General features: G+C 34.3%; 2 protein-coding genes across 2 annotated transcripts; one reads left to right on the top strand and one right to left on the bottom strand.

Annotated features, from left to right (window-relative positions):
* Positions 1–473: 473 nt before the first annotated feature.
* Positions 474–4909, bottom strand: LOC140888124 (uncharacterized). Its single transcript, XM_073295807.1, has 9 exons — positions 4656–4909; positions 4025–4091; positions 2721–2965; positions 2223–2323; positions 1722–1777; positions 1506–1620; positions 934–1077; positions 727–777; positions 474–554 (listed from the first exon to the last, which is right to left on the bottom strand). Exons 3-9 carry the CDS (start codon positions 2836–2838, stop codon positions 474–476), a joined length of 666 nt encoding a protein of 221 aa, XP_073151908.1. The 5' UTR covers positions 2839–2965; positions 4025–4091; positions 4656–4909.
* A 4991-nt stretch (positions 4910–9900) lies between these two features.
* LOC140886665 (transcription initiation factor TFIID subunit 15) lies at positions 9901–14964 on the top strand. The gene is made up of 8 exons (XM_073293380.1): positions 9901–10011; positions 10229–10426; positions 10740–11071; positions 11186–11383; positions 12408–12491; positions 12798–12879; positions 12956–13082; positions 14450–14964. The coding sequence occupies exons 2-8, from the start codon at positions 10307–10309 to the stop codon at positions 14623–14625; spliced, it is 1119 nt and encodes a 372-aa protein (XP_073149481.1). The 5' UTR covers positions 9901–10011; positions 10229–10306; the 3' UTR covers positions 14626–14964.
* Positions 14965–15699: the final 735 nt, after the last annotated feature.

Below are 15699 nucleotides of genomic sequence, written 5' to 3'. Positions count from 1 at the left end.
CAACGACAACGGATAAAATCCGTTGTCTTTGACCTCAAAGACAAAGGATTTTCCCTACGACAACGGATAAAATCCGTTGTTTTTTTACCTCAACGACAACAGATTTTATCCGTTGTCTTTGATTTTCAAAGACAATGGATAAAATCCGTTGTCATTGAGCGTGCTTTTAACAACACCATTAATTACAACAGTTTTTTTTACCCACTACGACAACGGATTTTATTCGTTGTAGTTTTCCATATAAAAAACAAAAAAAAATAATATACAAATTTCAATATTATAAGTAAACCAAAATTTAAAATTTCAAAAATAAAATTTAATATACAATTTTTTATTATTACAAATCATTCAAAATTAAATTATAATGCAATACACACTACAGAAAAATACCAAAAATTAAATATACTACGATGGAATCAAATGTAGCTTTCAGATGAATCCTTGGACGAACCATTAAAGCGCGCCTCGGTTGCTCACTCATCTCTTGGAGCAGAATCTAACCCAAAATATTGATTGTCGGCAAAATATTCTTGATGTTTGACGTTAATACTATACTGCAAAAATTAACACAAAAACAGTCCAACCGATATAAAGCACGTGATGGTGAAACACGGTCATCCATTGAAGATTAACACACAAAAAAAATGATTAAACATTTACAAATATGAACATGTTTAATACCGTGCCAGGAACACATATGAACGTAAATAAAATTATAGTTGTTACCTCCCGCAAAGCCTTGGAAAGATCCTCCATGTTCAAGATGAGACGCTTATCCTGTTACCAACCAAGTGTTAAAAATTGTTGATAACCATAGGAAGTGATGATACCAAGAACAATATGCACACTGCTTATCTCTTTTGTCTTTAACTATAAATGATTGTCTCGCCTTGCAATGCCTGAAGATAAATACTATTACCATAGCATTATTACCAGGGAGAATGAAACAGAAAAAGAAATTTCAACCAAAAAGAGAGAGATGAACAATGACGTCAAGCTACATAAAACGAAGAACATACTGAAGAGCATCAGTAGCAACGTCTGCGATGAATTTCTGAGTGGCAACTGCACTAGCCTCTTCATGAGGGAAAAAAAGGAAGCTCTGAGAAACAAATCCCGTGCATGCAGATGAACAGAGAAAAAGTGAAACAAAAAACAGGGAAGTATGGGACAGAAACAAGATAAAGACCAACTGGAACCAAGTTGTAGAGTTAATAGGTGGCATTGGATTAACACTTCGTAACACCCACAAATATAATACATTTTCTAGGACAGTATTTCGTACAACTCTAAAGATTTTCTTCGTTGCCTTTAGAATTTGCAATTTATTTAGTTATTAGTAGGATCATATATAGAAAACATCATCACTCTCTAAACGATCATGAAAATAATATCAATTTTTATGAGTAATTAATACAGCTAAATCAGTTATTGCCACAGTAGATGGTATCAAGAAATTATGACATAAGGTATATTTTGACTTAAGGAACAATCATTTTTAATACCATTTGATTAAGATAAATTCCCCGCTTGTGAGGTTCCACAGACAAGAGAGTTTCTATTAGTGTAACAGCAGCTTCAGGTAGATCTTCTGCAGTTTCCTGTTCTAACTCCAAAATCCTGTTTAACTCAAAAATCCAAGCAAAGTGCAGTGAAAGCAACTGGAACTGAATATAGAAGTTGTGCTATATTATCTACGACAACAATGAACTATGGCTTACCGACCGTCCATGCTTGGCTTTGTCAACAACTTTGGCCTTTTGAGGATGGGGATAACCTAGAAATTTATATAAGAAGATGAGCAATTAATAAGCAATGTTTCAATTTTCAACTGTAGAGAAACCGTAAACAACAATTTAGCCATAGAAAAACAGTATCTAGCATCAAAGAAGAAACTTTATGTAGATAATTTGAGAACAAGACCTAGGATAAAGCAGAAAATTAGGAGGAACATCACCCTTTTTGGGAACATGTGTAACCTGACATAACAAATTTTAACCGAAAATGTCATTTTTAATCCCAGTTTTAACCATAGAAAGCACTGTATTCTTACTCTCACCATTTCATTCATACAAGAGGAAAAGAAATGCAACACCAGGAGAATACTGAAGGACTTTCTCCCACAGGCACAAGTGTAAGACATGGTTATTGAGTCAAGCCAAGTCATGTGCTTCTTTAAAAATGCCCAAAATCTTGTGAGCATGTGGCATCATTTCCTGTACCTGTGAAATGAGAACACCATCTGCTGATACCCTTGCTAATTCAGGAAGGGTTCCGTTGAGATATTTTGGAGACAAGTACATCCGTACTTCGCATTGAGACCCTGCAAACAGTGGAAAATGTAAATACTCAGGACCATCTCGTTCAATATTTTGGGATGTGAACCTAGACAAAGACACATGAACTTTGTGAGAGTTTTGAGCATCTCGTTAACTAACTGGCCCCCCAACTCCCAATCAACTAATGAAAAATTATGCACATATATGATTAGAAGAAGCATCAAATACAAACAAAAGTGAGAAACTGGCAGAGATATATGGGCACTTGCTTTTAACCAGAAAAACGTCTCTCAAGCAAAATTCAAAGCTACAATTTAACAACAAAAGCTAAAAATAAAGAAAAAAATTATTTCTAATCGAAATCTAGTAGATAACCAAAAGACATATCACAGATACCAGATACCAGAATAATGAAAACAGTGGGTAGGTGAGAATGCGAACGAGATCTTGAACGAATAGAAGACGCAAATGGAGCTGCTCCACTTTCTGATGTACGTCTTTTGGCATCATATTTCTTGCACATGACCCATGGAACACTAGTACCAAGTTCCATATCCATTTTGGCCGCCCAATCAGAGTATGCCCTGCCATCAGCACCAAGCTTGTTTTCCAAAGGTCCATACTCATTCTCGATCTGGCACACAAAGAAATCTTACATATTTGCGTTCTCATTAGATGACCTGTAACTTGAAAAAAATAATAATAATCAAGATTGGATCCCCTGAGGTCCACAACTTGCATTATACTTGAGCATTGTCTGGGTCCTCTCACCCGTACTCTTATTTTTTTCTGTAACTTTAACTTGACTCTGACTTATTCTGTAATTAGTTACTGCCCTAAACAAAAACATGCATAAAGCAATTTGATTAAAAAACGAGGTCTTCTAGCAATAAGGTGCACCTAATAATCTATACACTCAATTAAAAAACAATTTGTTATCAATAAAACAATGATAAATGTGACCGTTCAAGTAGCCCAACTACTAATGACAATCTCGTTAAAAATATATGTATACACAAAAGACACTAAATACTAAGATTTGTTAATAAAATAAGTATCCAAGGAATTTGATTTTTTGACAAACAAAAGGCTGAAATCCTCAACAAGGATTTCTTGGCCATATGGATGTGACATCAAGACTCGAGATTTTTGGTTTAAAATCCAATTTTTGTAATAAAAAAAAAGCTAGAAATCATAAAAAAAAGCTAGAAATCATACTAATAAATGAAAATGTGAATTGTTATTATTATTTTATATTCAAAACATGAGCAGCAGTGAGAAGCATCCCAGCAGTGAGAACTCTGTTTTGTTAACCCCATATTTACTTATTTTATGCTTAATAGAAAATTTTATTAGATATGAAAATATGATATATATTAACATTTAATATGCACATACACGTATCTCTTAAATAAAAAATTGAAGATATTTTTCTAATTACCAAAAATATGCATCAAACACCCAAAAAAAAAAAGTACTAAGCACAAAGACCCCATCTAGTAGTTGCTACTGCCATCACATGGAAGCATATGTTACCAAAAAAGGCACAATCCAACTTGTGATTTCTGATTCATATAACCATCTCCCAGCTAAAGTAAAATATAATATAAGGCCAAGCCATGACACATGCATCTAATGCGTTCTCAAAACAATAAATCCTTAAATCACACAGATCTCAAAATGCCACCCACAAAAAATCGATTGAATGATAAATATAAACTTAAAATACACATAATACATCTTACTTTTCGTCAAGCTTCTTTCATTCTCGTACTGCCCTGCCAATTCGCTAACAATCACGAGTTCCAAAACCTTCACAAGAAACCAAAACGATGCCTTTCAGAGTAGGAAAATAATGAGCCAAAATCGCACGACTGTAGAAAATGGGTTGATGAGGATTGCGATTAAAGTGTGAAAATCGGTAGTAAAATATAGCCCTTGTCGTGAGCTTTCCGGATCCACTCTTGGATCTAAATTTTGAGTACGGACGACGGTGATATGGCCGATCAAAGGAGGTGTTTTTGGTTGAAGAAAAAAAAAGAAGAAAACTGCAGAGAGAAGGGACGATGATAACGATGAGAGAGAGAGTAGACAATAAAATGAGTGATATGGAAATATATATATATATATTTTTAAAAAAACAAATACAACAATTTTTATTAAAGCGTTATCGTAGATGCTTAAAAACGCGCTCATCCACAACGTTTTATAAAACCGTTGTCTTTCAGCCATCAAAGACAACGGTTTCTCAGAAACCGTTGTCGTAAATTTTAAAAAAAAAACTCAAACACAACGGTTTTCATGAAAACCGTTGTTAAATAGTAAACTACAACGGTTTTTGACAAAAACTGTTGTCTTTGGAGTGTTGTCTATTACCATATTTGTTGTAGTGTTCCCCTTCGAGTTCAGATCTGGGTGCATTCATTGTTCATGGACACAAATCCATGGTTGCAACTCGAAGAGCAAACCCGCCGGGAAATATAAGCCACTGTCGCCAAACCTCGCCGCCACCTCTCCCGCACGCCGCCGCTTCTCCCGAATGCCGCCGCCAACTCGGCTGTTGACTGGGGAGGAGATGAAGAACCATGGAGAGGGATGGGAAGATAGATACACACTTACACAAAAATATACGTGTAGATACATACACACCAATCTTGAAGACACGTTGAATAGATGGGGAAAGAAAAAAAGACTATTTTAATATAGTACCAATATTAAAAGCAACATAAAGAGAAAGTAATAAATACCTGCCATGTGGAACAAGTTGATTGTATTCCATCTACTTATTTTGGGACTAGCTAGATCACGGGAATACTACAATTAAAAAAAATTTCAAAAACCGAGTTAGTAAATTGTGATGAAAACACTACGGTGTTCAATTTATAATGATAATCCAGCCAGAGTTCTACTGGGTTTCTACAATTATTATTCTGGCAGGACTTTGATTCCTATTCAATTACACTACAATATTACTGCAATCCTAAAATCATTATTCAACTAGGACTTTGCTTCCTACTATCTGCAATTCAATTGCAACACAATCCTACTACAATTATTCCAAAAAATTATTTCAAAAAATTCTATTCTCGGTCATCTCGGAGCGCGCGACACGCCAAGAGTAGGGGCCTATGATGGGTTACGTACCCAACTTTATTATCTTATGTACTCAGACTATCAAACTCATGTTACATGTCTACCGACAGACTACTCCAGAAATTCTTACTCTCGGCCATTTCGCTACGTGACATGCCCGAGAGTGGGGGGCTTATGATGGGTTACATACCCAATTTGACTTTCTCTCGGGGCCCAAGCCCAATGACTCAATCCATCTGGGTCCCATATTACTCTGATATATTTATTTGGACACTTTATCAAATCCCATAAATTCCTAAAAGCCCATAAGAGGCTCAAGCCCATGAAACTCTCCGACTATCTATAACTAGCTCAACTCCTCTCATTATTAAGGTACGCACTTAATAGTCACATGCTCCAGTTCTCTAAAACTTTTATTGAGCAAATACTGACTTGAGCGTCGGAGTGTTTTCGCCGTGCAATCCCCGGCGCCACTCACTTTGCTTTGTGATGCAGGTGACAACCCACGAAGTTCGGTCTTTGAAACAGTTCGAGTATTAATCCGTCTATCCAAATCTCCATAAATTACCCACATTCTCTCCAATCGGTAATATCAATTTTTTGCTACATCTGGTATCAACTTTAATTAACAGATAGATACTAAATGCAAACAAATGTATTCATAAGTAAGGGTGCTGAATTTCAAGCGTATACGATCTTCATATATATAGAGTATAGCATGTGTATATATTCCAGTCAAAAAGCTTACTTCTCCCTTCTTTGATAGCCTAAAAAGACATACAAAGAGCACCAAATAATTTGAATGCAAAGTTTACGGTTAGACTTGAATAAAGAAGTGTTTGAACGAAAAAGAAAATACATACATATATATATAGTTTTGATTTCCTAGACAATCACCGTAGACAACTGCATGAGCACCAGCTGACATGTCATTCACTTATTGGATGTATAAAATGTCACGTCAACCGATGCTCATGCAGCTGCTCATGATGATTGTCCAGGAGATCAAATTAAACTATATATATATATATATATATATATATATATATGTATGTGTGTGTAATATATGTGTCTATGTGTGTGTAATATAATTTAATACGTTCACCATATAGAGTATAATATTTGAAATGTGGTACCACATTATAAAAGATCATTTCTCAAATATCAACATTACCTCTATATACCTCAGTAAGCAAATTGACTTGACCATATCATATTATCTGTATTCCACAAAATCAATTACACACTCGGGCTTCTATATTAATGTTATTATAAGTTGAATTGGATTCTTTTGAGCTTCTATCCTACCATCACTCTAGGTGGTACAATAAATTAATAAATAAAAGGAGGGTGATGCATCTGTCCCCCTTTTTGACTGATTAATTAACATTAACCTTCAAAATTATATCAGTAAATTAATGGAGAAATTATAGATAATTAATCAGATAATAGAGAATTAGGAGGCCATTAATTTACTTTTCTTTTGGTTAAAGTAAAGCACTAAAACATAAAGAACCTTTAAAAGTAATCTGTGGCATTATCTATCTACTCAAAAGGGCTGCCGTTTTATGCTTTTTGGGTTTCAAATTAAATAGGCATCTTTTCCTCTACGCGGCCATGTGATTAAAAGCAATATTGGTATATATAATTTATATGTGTGTGTTTCCGTGTACTTGTACATACTTAAATATTAAATAAAATTGATAGACAATTGTAAATACTACATTAATCTCAGCAATTTTTTTTTGGTGTACACCACCCTTCAATTTGTTATGTTGTCCATCAGCCGTGCTCATCTCTGTGTCCATCATTAAGGTGGCACTCAGCTATTAGATATTTAATTCATCAATTCAATAGGTGAGAGTCACTTCAATGGTGAAAACATTGGATGAGCGCGGTGGGTGAATAATATAACAAAATTATATATATATATATATAAATTGTTTTTGAATGGATTTAAAACAAAATTAGGCTAACATTCATGCATGAATTTTCGGGTTCGAGCCGTTTATTAAGCTAATTAACTTATACTTTATTATTTGATTCAATATGCATTGCGTACAAATACAATATCATATATTATATTATACAGATTTTTTTTTTTATATTTTGAAATCAATTATAATTTATCCACCGAAATAATAATATTATTTATAATTTCATGGTACTTAATTAATTAATGTGTGAAGATATACGTCCCATAAATCTAACTCATGACCATATGTGTGAAAAAATACGCGCGCCAAATGGCTCATCTGTCGGCTCAACTCATTATACATCCCATAAATTGAATGTACGCGGTAGTTGCTTACATGAGTTTGTTGTATTCTCAAATTTTACTATGAATGCTTCAAATTTAAATATTTTCATCGAGTGTGTAACAAGTAGTTATGGCCACATGAGCTAACAAATTCAGGTCTTGAGCTTTTTTGAATCGGATCGTGATTCGAATGTTATTCGATTTATGTTTTAAAGCATCAAACTTGAGCAGAATTCAAGTGTGTTCTTAGAGTCTGTTTTTTTGATTTGATAGGTCTCGAGTCACCCATAAACCAACATATAAATTTGCTGTCTATTTCGTTTTGAAATCGAAACTAAATAACTATTTTTGAGCAAAGAGCTGATTAAAGATTTGACTTCACTCCCAAACTCGACTACATATAGCAATTTGCGAATGTGTCGTGTCAAATTGATCTATGAAGTACTTTTAGATAGGGATGATCATTTTTTTTTTATTAACTGCCGGATCTTTTAAACCGAATTACATCGTATCGTTTTTCTTCATTTTTCTAAAAATCGCTATTAAAAATAATAATCATAAACCACACCGTATACATGGTGCATCTATTTTTTTTTTTTTGGTCAAAAACCATACCAAACCGCTTGTCATAGTAATTGACCCAGAGTTATTTATTTGTACAAAAATTCAACTAAAGAAATCATTGGTCCTTGAAAAAATAATCATATTTTTCGTAAATAGTAAATGATATTTAACATACTCTGGTATTTATTAGAGTATTTTTAATTTTTGCAATGAATATTTTGTTAAAAGTAAAAAAATTACATCATAGTGAAAATGTCATTTTTGTTGTAAATATCTTGTTGTAATCAATTATTAACTTGATTTTGAACCTTGATTATTATTTTAGTTAGTTTTAATTTTCTATGATTTAAACTATATTTTATATTTAAGACATTTTAGTTTTATTGTTTTCAAATCAATTTTAATATATGCTTTAACATTTTAAATTCTATTTGATCATTAAAAAAAAATCGCAAACCGACCGAAAACCACCATACTAATTTTACATATAAAATCGCGATTTTTTTTCTAGAAATTAACCGATAGCGAATAGGAATTCAATATAAATTTTTTTAAAAAACTGCAAAACTACACCGCGATCATCCCTACTTTTAGAAATGTAATTATATCGATAGATATAACTCATAATTTAGATTATTGAACATATATATATCACTTTAAAATTTTATATTTTATGGGTGACAACTGACATGAGAGATGAGACCTTGCTAAAGTGGTGCTTATGCCAAGTGACTTTATATATTAGACAGAAAACATAATTATATATATATATATATATATATTAAAGTTAATGAGGGAAAACCAAAAAGTTGATCAAATTTTGACATGACAGCCTTCTTAATGCAAAGGAGGGAATTGGAATTACGTACGACACACTCCTTGGTCAGAAAGTTGCCATTAATTTAATTATTTTTTTCCATATAATGACCAAACTTTTGTTAAGTACTTCACCAAACTTAAAAGCCATTAACCCACACAGTTTTGATACGATGAATATCGATGCCATTTATATGAACACTAATTGAGGTGACATCCATCTATTAGAAATAAAAGTCTTACGTCATATAAACAGTATTCATATAAATGTTCATAGTGACTAAGCACCATATCAAAAGTATACATGTGTATATAATCACATAATTAATATGGATTTTTTTAAGAATAAACATCTATATTTATAAATTAGATAGATATTAAATTTCTTATATATATTTCTCAATATATGCATATAAAATTAGGATACGTTAAATTATAAAATTTATTATTAACATATTTTTTTTGGTAAACCCAAGTTTATATATAAAATAATTTCCAACCAAACGCCACTTACATTAAAATATCATACCAAATTACCAATGACAAGCCCCTTATAATTTAGTACATAAAGTTGTAATATTTTTTGGGCTTATAATTGACCCAATTCATATGAACAACTTCTGGCCCAAAATTATTCATATTCCAATTCCAAATACCTGTATTGCATTCATGATATACATATCTGTCTGAGTGTGATTGTTTAGATACTTGAACTTTGAATACTAGAACTTTTACAAAATTATTATGACCTGGGCCCATTTAGTCATGGTCTGAACAGCACGGATTTTCTATTGGGCTTGAACAATATTAGATGGGCCGATCCACGATATATGACGGGAACAACCTCCTATGAACATTTTAAATTACATCTCGTCTCAAGATTTATGAGTCATTTATCTCCTAGAGTTCGTCCCTAACTTTCCGTCAATTTCCATTACAATCTCCATCGTCTCTCGACGGCGTACAACGGCGGCGGCGGAGCATCACCGGACAGATCAGGTTCTACTTGTATCATTATACTTTTTTTTATTTCAATTGTTTTACTTTTAAACCTAATCACCCACCAGTCCGGAGTCGCTGGGGAAAATGGTGCTTGGACGTTGTCAGTAGGTTCACTGTTTCGCTGATCACCAGCGATACGTATCAATGGTTATGATTATTTGGTCTTTCTTTTTTTGAAATTTTACAAGTTTTATATTTCCTACCTTGTGTTTAGCTGGCTACCGCAATCCAGGGGGTGAATACAGGATTCACTGTTTATTTTTGCTGCTGTGCTTCATGAAATTGGAGTAAAATGTCGAAATATTCTGGCAAAGGAGCCTCCATGAACGCGGTTGTTTACGTTTGTAATTTGCCCCCGGGGACGGATGAGAATATGTTGGCGGAGCACTTTGGTACAATTGGCTTGCTCAAGGTATCCTATTGATCTACTATTGTTTACAATACAGGACATCGCTTGCAAAGTAGCTTATTAAGTTCGGAATTTTAAGTGTTTTTTTATTTAAAAAAATAGGTTTGATGCTGTGATGTGTTGGTTTTGTTCTGTTCTGTTCTTTTTTTAAAATTTTTAAGGACTTTCTCCATCAAAACGCCAATTTCGTGGTTACTTGATAATTGATATTAGTAGACCTGAAAATGGTATGTGCTCTTGTCTGCACTTGTGATTATCATGATTGTTAATATGATCTCAATCTTTTGGTTTCGTTGGCTGTATTTTTGCTCTATAGAAAGACAAACGAAGTGGACGTCCCAAGATATGGTTGTACCATGATAAAGTGACAAATGAGCCCAAAGGTGATGCCACAGTCACGTATGAGGATCCACATGCAGCCGCAGCTGCAGTTGAATGGTTTAACAACAAAGATTTCCATGGAGCTGTAATTGGAGTTTTTCTGGCAGAGTCAAAGAACAAAGATGACCTTGGGAATCAAGCTGGTTCAGTTCAGGGTAGTGATCCCATTGAGCTTGAGGAAGCAGCTAAGGATTTGAATGATGGGGGTGGAAGAGGCAGAGGTAAAGCGTGGCAGCAAGATGGAGACTGGCTATGTACGAATACAAGGTCTGTGATGTGATTATTGGTGAGCGGCTCTTTCTTGCTCTTTTAAGCCCTGTGATATTTCATATTTCAGGTAGAATTCTGCTACTAGCTTCTTATAATTTTTGGTGGAAGCAGTTGTGGCAATGTAAACTTTGCATTTCGAGGTGCGTGCAACCGCTGTGGAACTGCACGCCCTGCTGGAGCGTCCTCCGGCGGTGCCACCGGAGGTGGTCGAGGTAGGGGCCGAGATGGGCAAGAATTAGGAGGCCAGAATCATGCAGTTGGTGGTACTGGAGGAGGGCTTTTTGGTCCAAATGACTGGCCTTGCCCCATGTAATACATCCTTTTCCTTTTATCGTGTTCAAATACTTGTGTATCTTCTTTTACTGTGCTCATAGTGGTTTATTTTGTTTGATTCTGAAGAAGTAGAATTTCTCCGATGACGGATGAACTATAGTATATCGCACTCGAGTAGGGAATGACAATCGATGCAGTTGGTTTGTGTTTTGTCCTACGTATTATCCAACCATGTTCTAAACTTGGTTAGTGAAAGTTGAGGTTGAGACACTGAGTGTAGATTTGTCCTTGCACATTTCTATAATTTATAGTGAAGAACATCTGGTTTCTTCACTGCATATAAGAGACGTGCATTAAGATTTAAGAGTGACAAAATACTCCTCGGAAATTTGATGCAACACTCTGGTATTTGCTGGATATTTGGTGATTAAAAATGGGGCTTGTGGTGCACTTGAGAAGTGTTGCGTGGAGTGAAAAGAATATACAAGAAAAAGTAATCGACATACCTTCTTTATAACTGGTTATGTCAATTTTTGCATCCTGAGCAACCAAGATTTCTCAATATAGGCAGGATTTTCTCGTTTCTGGATGTGCCATTAACTACTTGTGCATTTTATCCCACCAGTGACCAGTTAATGGATAAGGATTATCTTCACACATTCTGATATTTAGGTCACTGGAAACCGACTTAGTGGAAACCCAATCGACATCCTGCTTTGGATCTTTTATTGGAATTTCTGAAGAACGGTGAAATACTTTTGGTATGATATTTTTTATGAGGATTAAATCAGGAGGATTAGAAATCTTGTGATGGCTGTTGGTTATTTCCTTTTCTTTTATTCATATATTTTTTATTCGACATTAATATAGATTGCCGATTCTGTTGTTGTTGAGAATTATTCAAGTGTTAGATTTTGTACTGCAATGGATTATTGCCTGCAAGATTTGGCTAATAACTAATTTTGACTCTCTCAGTAAGATGGTTCTTTCTGTGCTTTTTGTGTTGGCATGCATGTTTCTTGCACACTGAAAGTATTAACTTTGTGCCTGTTTTCCTCAGGTGTGGAAACATTAATTGGGCAAAGCGCCTAAAATGTAACATCTGCAACACTAACAAACCTGGACACAGCGAGGGGGGTGTGAGGTATATGGATTATGTTTTTAGCCTTTTGGCTGTCTGCTTTTTGTTCTTCTGTAATTTTATACCACTACATGGGCTTTCTGATATTGAAGCAATAGGTTTTTAACTGTAAACTCTGAAATTTCTTGTCGAATGATCTTGTTACAGAGATGAATATATAATTGATTGCTCTGTTTTTTTCCTCCCTCAAATTATCATGTGTAAAATCTTTTGAGTCGGAGAGGACTGTATAGTTGGATGGGTTTGTACCTTCTTCCTCACATATTAGCAGAATGCTGATCTTGGTAATATATTTTGATTCACTTCTAGAGGTGGGCGTGGCGGAGGCTACAAAGAACTAGATGAGGAAGAAATAGAAGAGACCAAACGGCGCCGACGAGAGGCCGAAGAGGTAGTGAAAACTTTCTCCTAGATATGCAGGGGTATGCGATCGAGGCTATTAATCAAATTGCTTTCCATGATATCAGGATGATGGTGAGATGTACGATGAATTTGGAAATCTTAAAAAGAAGTTCCGTTCTAAAACACAACAAACTGAAAATGCTCTAGGAGTTCCTGGTGTTGGACGTGCTGGATGGGAGGTTGAAGAACTAGGTACTTTATGATTCTGTGAATTGTGTCCCCTTCTGATTTAATTTGAATACATCTTTTTTCAGTGCGTAATGTTACGTTTTGTGAGACAAATGGACTTGACCAAATATTGTGCATGTCTATTCTGCAATTTCTTCTGGCCTACGTAAGCACACAATTTGATTTATGTCACCAAGTTATGTGGATGTTTTTGTTGGCATCTTACATTTTTCATTTTGCTATACCGTAAGTGGTACAATGATTAAAGACCTATGAACAAAATATTTGAAACAATGCTGAAGGGAAAGGAATGAGGAGATAATTATCTTTAACCTAGCAAAACAGCTTAGGGTAGCAAGTTACTTCCGGTGGAGGCCATTTGAATTACTGTAAATCTATTTAGATTTCAATATGTCTAGTTGCTTCTTTATAATGATTTCATTCGTTGAGAATATTTTTTTTAGGGAATGACATTTTTCTGAATGGAGAGCATCTGGCTCGGTTTGTTGTTTTTCTCCGACTAATAAATTTGGATGTCTGATTATGCCCCGTCCTGCAAGAAGGGGGGATACTGTATCCATCCATCCATCCATCCATCCATTTTCTCTTTGACAGAGCATCACCCATTGGAGTGCTCCAGAATGTGCACAAACCGCTTGGCGTGCTTTACATGGGATTCTTTTGGGTCAAGGCAAACTTTGAATTTACCCCCAAAAAACTGCAAAACTTCATTTTCACCTTAAAAATGCCTGGTACCCTGGTTGCTTCGCTTAAATTTACTCCAGCAGTTGTTTTTGTAGTTCATCAATTGGTTATGTCCTTAGATGTTTAAAATGGTTAATATCATAATAAAGGAATGTTTGCATCATATTTCCACTTTCTTCAATCTATCATATCAGCCACAGGCGAAGCTTACTTGCTACCACAAACTCCTTCCTGCCAAGCAACTTAGAAACCAAAATGCTGGTGATCATCCAGACAGTCTATACGTAAACTGCATCATTGCAAGTGATGGTGATGCTATTGTTATGGTTACAATCTTAGTGTTTATTACCGCATGTCTACTGAGAATTGACCTGGAATTTTTTGCAACTTTTTGGCTCAAACTGATTTTTTATTGCGGGGAAATTGGTGGTCTTTAGAAATTGGTATTAAGATTTCAGTTTTATATTTTTTTGATCTGGCTGTGAGGTTAGAGGTACAATTTCTCTGATGATCTACGAAGGAATGATGTTTATAGTCAACATAAGGCGAACTCATTTTCCATAAAGCACTTGCTTAGTAGTTAACTTGGTCAAATGAAGAGAGCATAATCGCTGGAAAGGCATTTGTGTTGCATGAGTTACATCGTCGATTTATTGAACGTTATGACAATGTTACGTTATTGACAGGTACTGCTGAAAGGGACAGGAAAGAAAGAAGTAGAGAGCGGGGGCGAGAGCGTGACGAGGAGAGGGTTCGGCATAGAAGTAGAGAACGAGACAGGCTCAGAGAAAGGGATCGAAACAGAGAATATGGGCGGGAACGAGAGCGTGATAGGGACCGCAGCAGCAGGTATCGTAATTGAGTTTGTCAGCGTACAAGAGTAATCATTTTCTCAGAACCATGTTTGTTGATTCGAACATGAATGTAGCTTGATGTTGGACCAACTAGGTTACCATTATTACGACTCAAAAAGGGTAACTTGAAAGTGTGATCTTCAAGCTAGATTTTTGAATGAAATGGTAATGGTGGTGAATTATGTCGGTCATATGGCCTTCTAGTTTAGCATCACCTATTGTATCAATGGTAACATTTCTTGAGATTTTAATTGAATATTGTTGCTAGGGATATAGTCACGTCGAGTCGAGCTGAAGTTTTGAATGTCTGAGTTTGACTCGTTTATAATCGAGTTGAACTCGAGCTTTATTCAACGAATATATCATGGTTCACGAGCATATTCGAGTTTTTATCAAGTTTAAAAGAGCTTAATAAATATACATTATAAATGTAAATACGGATTGGATTCATTAAAAATTAAATTTTATATGTAAAAAAAATATAATATTCTTATTAAAACTTATAATTTTATTTTAATAAATAAAGTTATTAAATATTTATATATTTGTCACGATTAAAAATGTAAAATCTATAGACAACCTTCCACCGTCGCATTCCATCGTCCTGTAATTGTATTGTACCATATTGCATTCCATCTAGGGATGACAATGGGTTCAGCATTGAACTCGGTCCGGCGGACGAGTTTAGACTCGGCCAAGCGGCTTCACATGCAGGTTCGGCGGGTCTCGACCAAACCGGCCAAAAATATATATATTAAATATAATTAAATATAAATATAAAATATACATGTATATATATATTAATAATATATAATTATATTATTTATATTATATAAACAATATTTTATCCCTAATTTAAGTTTATAATATTTTTGGATTTAATAATTTTAAAATATTATGATATTTTTAATATGAAAATATATTATTATGATTTTTTTTTGTTATTAATTATTAATTAAATAAAAATTATATAGTTTAACTTGTAGGAATATTTTTTTGTTCTAAATATTATTAATATAAATTTGAAAATTAAATTTAATGATGGTTTGTTAATTTTTGAATTTATTTAATTTTTTTATTTA

Source organism: Henckelia pumila, chromosome 3 (genome assembly GCF_033568475.1).
Source record: "Henckelia pumila isolate YLH828 chromosome 3, ASM3356847v2, whole genome shotgun sequence".
Taxonomy (NCBI): Eukaryota; Viridiplantae; Streptophyta; class Magnoliopsida; order Lamiales; family Gesneriaceae; genus Henckelia; species Henckelia pumila.
This window is presented reverse-complemented; position numbering and strand designations above follow the sequence as displayed.

Coding starts and splice junctions, on each gene's coding strand:
- LOC140888124 (XM_073295807.1), bottom strand. CDS start 2,838: ATGGATATGGAACTTGGTACTAGTGTTCCATGGGTCATGTGCAAGAAA. Junction 1,621..1,721: donor AAGCCAAGCATGGACGGTCG/GTAAGCCATAGT, acceptor TGAGTTAAACAG/GATTTTGGAGTTAGAACAGG. Junction 1,078..1,505: donor GAATTTATCTTAATCAAATG/GTATTAAAAATG, acceptor TCCCTCATGAAG/AGGCTAGTGCAGTTGCCACT.
- LOC140886665 (XM_073293380.1), top strand. CDS start 10,307: ATGTCGAAATATTCTGGCAAAGGAGCCTCCATGAACGCGGTTGTTTAC. Junction 10,427..10,739: donor GTACAATTGGCTTGCTCAAG/GTATCCTATTGA, acceptor TTTGCTCTATAG/AAAGACAAACGAAGTGGACG. Junction 11,384..12,407: donor AATGACTGGCCTTGCCCCAT/GTAATACATCCT, acceptor TGTTTTCCTCAG/GTGTGGAAACATTAATTGGG.